Here is a 3434-nt window from a genome sequence, read left to right on the forward strand (position 1 = left end):
TTCTTTCCACAGTGACTAAGAGATTGGGTCTAGCCGTAAGAAGAATGCTTAGCTGATAAATAGTTCACTTCTTAATCTTCGACCCTCTCAGTCACTATGAACATCCCCGATCAGTGCAATGGGATGTGTCTATTTATCTATCTTTTAACTCGAAACGAGAGTAGATTTGAAAAAGTATTTTAGAGTGTTTAGGGTAGAGCTTTTTTTTTCTTCCCATTGGAGTTATTTGACATAGGCGAAAACAATTTATTCAGGCCTTAAAATGCTGAAGTTTGATTCACCAACATGAGTGGCATAACAACTTGAAAACGTGTAATGAAAGTGGGCAGCACGTTACCATATCATAATTGCCCACATTCAACCCCCCTTTTGACATTCCGTAAATTACTTCGTATATTTATATATAATCAATCTATCTATGTTCTAAATCACAATCCAAAAACCAGAAACACACAAATTTTCAACCATGTCAACCTTGACATCTTATGGCAAAGTCAACGAATCCGACCAAGCAATGATGCTCCAACTCCAAGCTCGTAGAAAAACCAGGAAAAGAATCGCCATTATTTCCCTATCTTTCATAGTTCTCGCTGTCATCATTGTCGCCGCCGTTTTGGGAAGTACTCGGAGCTCTAAAGGAGACTCCAACAATGGCGGAAACACCCCAACACAGCCCCTCTCCACCTCCATTAAAGCCGTTTGTGATGTCACGTTGTATAAAGATTCATGTTATAAGAGCCTTTCTCCTATGGCTAACTCCACCGAGCTCGAACCCGAAGTTATCTTCAGATTATCAATGGAAGCCGCTGTTTCCGAGATATTGAAAGCATCTCAGTATTTTATTATCTTCAATAATATTGGTGACAATATAACGAATTTAGCAATGGAGAATTGTCGTCAGCTGCTTGGTTTAGCCATTGATCATCTCAACAGCTCGTTATCATCCTCGACGGATTCCGTCGACGATCTCAGAACATGGCTGAGCTCCGCCGTGACTTACCACCAAACCTGCATTGATGGGTTTGAAGAGTTTAACGGCGTCATCAACCGCGACGATATTGATACCCATCTGAAATTTTCTTCCGAAGTTACAAGCAACTGTCTCGCCATTATCACATGGATTTCGAAGGTTAAAACAGCGTTTAACTTAAGGCGACGACGTTTAATGAACTTGGAAGCTCGAGAGGAGCAGCAATGGCGATCTCATCGTGAAAGGGTATTGCTTGAAAGTTCGAATGAGTTGAAGAAGAAAGCTGATATAATAGTGGCGAAAGATGGTTCGGGTAAGTTCAAAACTATAATGGAAGCCATTAAAGCTGTGCCAAAGAAAAGCAAGAAAAAAAGAACAGTAATATATGTGAAGAACGGAGTTTATAAAGAAAATGTCAAGGTTGAGAAGAATAAATGGAACGTTACGATGATTGGTGATGGGATGAATTCCACCATTGTTACCGGAAAACTTAATGTTGTTGATGGCACTCCAACATTTTCAACCGCAACATTTGGTAAGTGAATTCGAATAATAGATCTCCCTGTGTCAAAGTTTTATCCACTATATATTTATTGGAAACTCGGTTGTCGACGAGGTACTAATTAACTTGGTGATTCCCATTACAGCTGTCTTTGGAAAAGGCTTTGTTGCTAGAGACATGGCCTTCGTCAACACCGCCGGACCGGAAAAACATCAAGCAGTCGCCTTAATGTCAACTGCCGACCAATCAGTCTTCCACCGATGCCGATTCGACGGTTTCCAAGACACACTTTACGCACACTCGAACCGCCAGTTCTACCGCGAATGCGACATCATTGGAACAGTCGATTTCATGTTCGGTAACTCCGCCGTCGTCTTCCAAAACTGCAACATCGTCCCCCGGCAACCGATGGCAAACCAACAGAACACCATCACCGCCCAAGGAAAAGTCGACCCGAACCAAAACACTGTCATTTCAATCCAAAATTGCACCATTTCACCATACGGGAACTTGAGTTCTTCGTTGAAAACTTACCTCGGTCGGCCATGGAAGAATTACTCCACGACCGTTTTCATGCATTCACAAATCGGGAGTCTCGTACATCCCACCGGATGGCTGCCGTGGACAGGGAATACTGCTCCGAGCACCATATTTTACTCGGAATATAAGAACGTTGGCCCTGGTTCTTCGATGAAAGATAGGGTTAAATGGAAAGGATTGAGGAATATTAGTGATAAAGCAGCCAAGAAATTTACTGTCAAAGAGTTCATTAATGGTGGAAAGTGGATTTCAGATGCTGGTGTTATCTACAAATCTGGTTTGTGAATTGTGAAGTTATGTTTGTTTTTTTTTCAATTTTTTCCTTATATATATACGTGTATTTTAGTTGGTATATGTTTCATTTGTTTTCTACCAAAAAAGGAAAATATTGGGTTTAGTGAAAAATATAAACCTTAAAAATGGATTTTAACAACAAGAATAAGAACCATTTTTTAAATTGTTTGGGCTTAGGGTAAGATTTTTAGTTCGGTCCTTACTTAAATTTACCTGAATTCTTTTTTCAACGTTGTTTCGTTGTTTTGATGTTGTTTGTTATTATTTTAATTTGTTGAAAAACATTTATTTGAATATTTTTAGTATATTTGATATATTATATTTTTTAAATTTATTTTTATATAAAAAAATAATATGAGCAGTCTAAGCTGAGTTCGGGTTTAGTATTTTTTATTTGGATCGAACTTGAGAAAAATTTATGTCCATTTTTCAGGTCGGATTTGGACTTAAAATTTTACATTGGCCCAACCTGAACCTAGCCTGGCTCAATCCATCATTAGGTATACTAAAAATATAAAAGTATAAAGTTAAAAATAGCATGTAATAATATTAACTATACTTTAAAGTAAATCTATTTTAATAATTTCCCAATTAAATTGATGTTGAGTTGATTCATGATACTAATTCAGGCAGTCACTTTATATCTATTATAAATAGGGCTGAGTATTCGATCGAGTCGAGTCGAATTAAGTCAAAAAAATTTCGAGTTAGTTGAGTTGACAAATCCTATTTTAGCAACCGAACTCAATTTGAATTTTTTTCGAATCAGATCGAATCGAGTCAAGTCGAGTCGAGTTAACGAATCCTATTATTTATACTCAATGTTGCATTTACATGAATCGATTATTTAACTAGTAAACGAAGCATAAAATTATTTAACTACATAAACAATATAATGGTTTTGCCTTTTAATTTAATGAGTAAACATTTATCAAAATAACATAGATTTGTCTTTTAACTTAATGATTTTGACTTTTAACTTCACAAAAGGTAAACATTTATTAAAATTGCTTAGTTTTGTCTTTTCTCATAAGGATTTTCGGATAACTCAAATTGTATAATTTATATTCAAGTTAAACTGAAAAACTTAATTTTTTATTCGAATTAATCCAAATAACTTGATTAACT

General features: G+C 36.4%; 1 protein-coding gene across 1 annotated transcript; it reads left to right on the plus strand.

The window, feature by feature from the left end:
* Window positions 1–449: 449 nt before the first annotated feature.
* Window positions 450–2461, plus strand: LOC107928082 (putative pectinesterase/pectinesterase inhibitor 24). The gene is made up of 2 exons (XM_016859232.2): window positions 450–1505; window positions 1618–2461. Exons 1-2 carry the CDS (start codon window positions 467–469, stop codon window positions 2295–2297), a joined length of 1719 nt encoding a protein of 572 aa, XP_016714721.2. The 5' UTR covers window positions 450–466; the 3' UTR covers window positions 2298–2461.
* The last annotated feature ends 973 nt before the right edge of the window (window positions 2462–3434 follow it).

The sequence above is a fragment of the Gossypium hirsutum genome, chromosome A06 (genome assembly GCF_007990345.1).
Source record: "Gossypium hirsutum isolate 1008001.06 chromosome A06, Gossypium_hirsutum_v2.1, whole genome shotgun sequence".
NCBI lineage: Eukaryota > Viridiplantae > Streptophyta > Magnoliopsida > Malvales > Malvaceae > Gossypium > Gossypium hirsutum.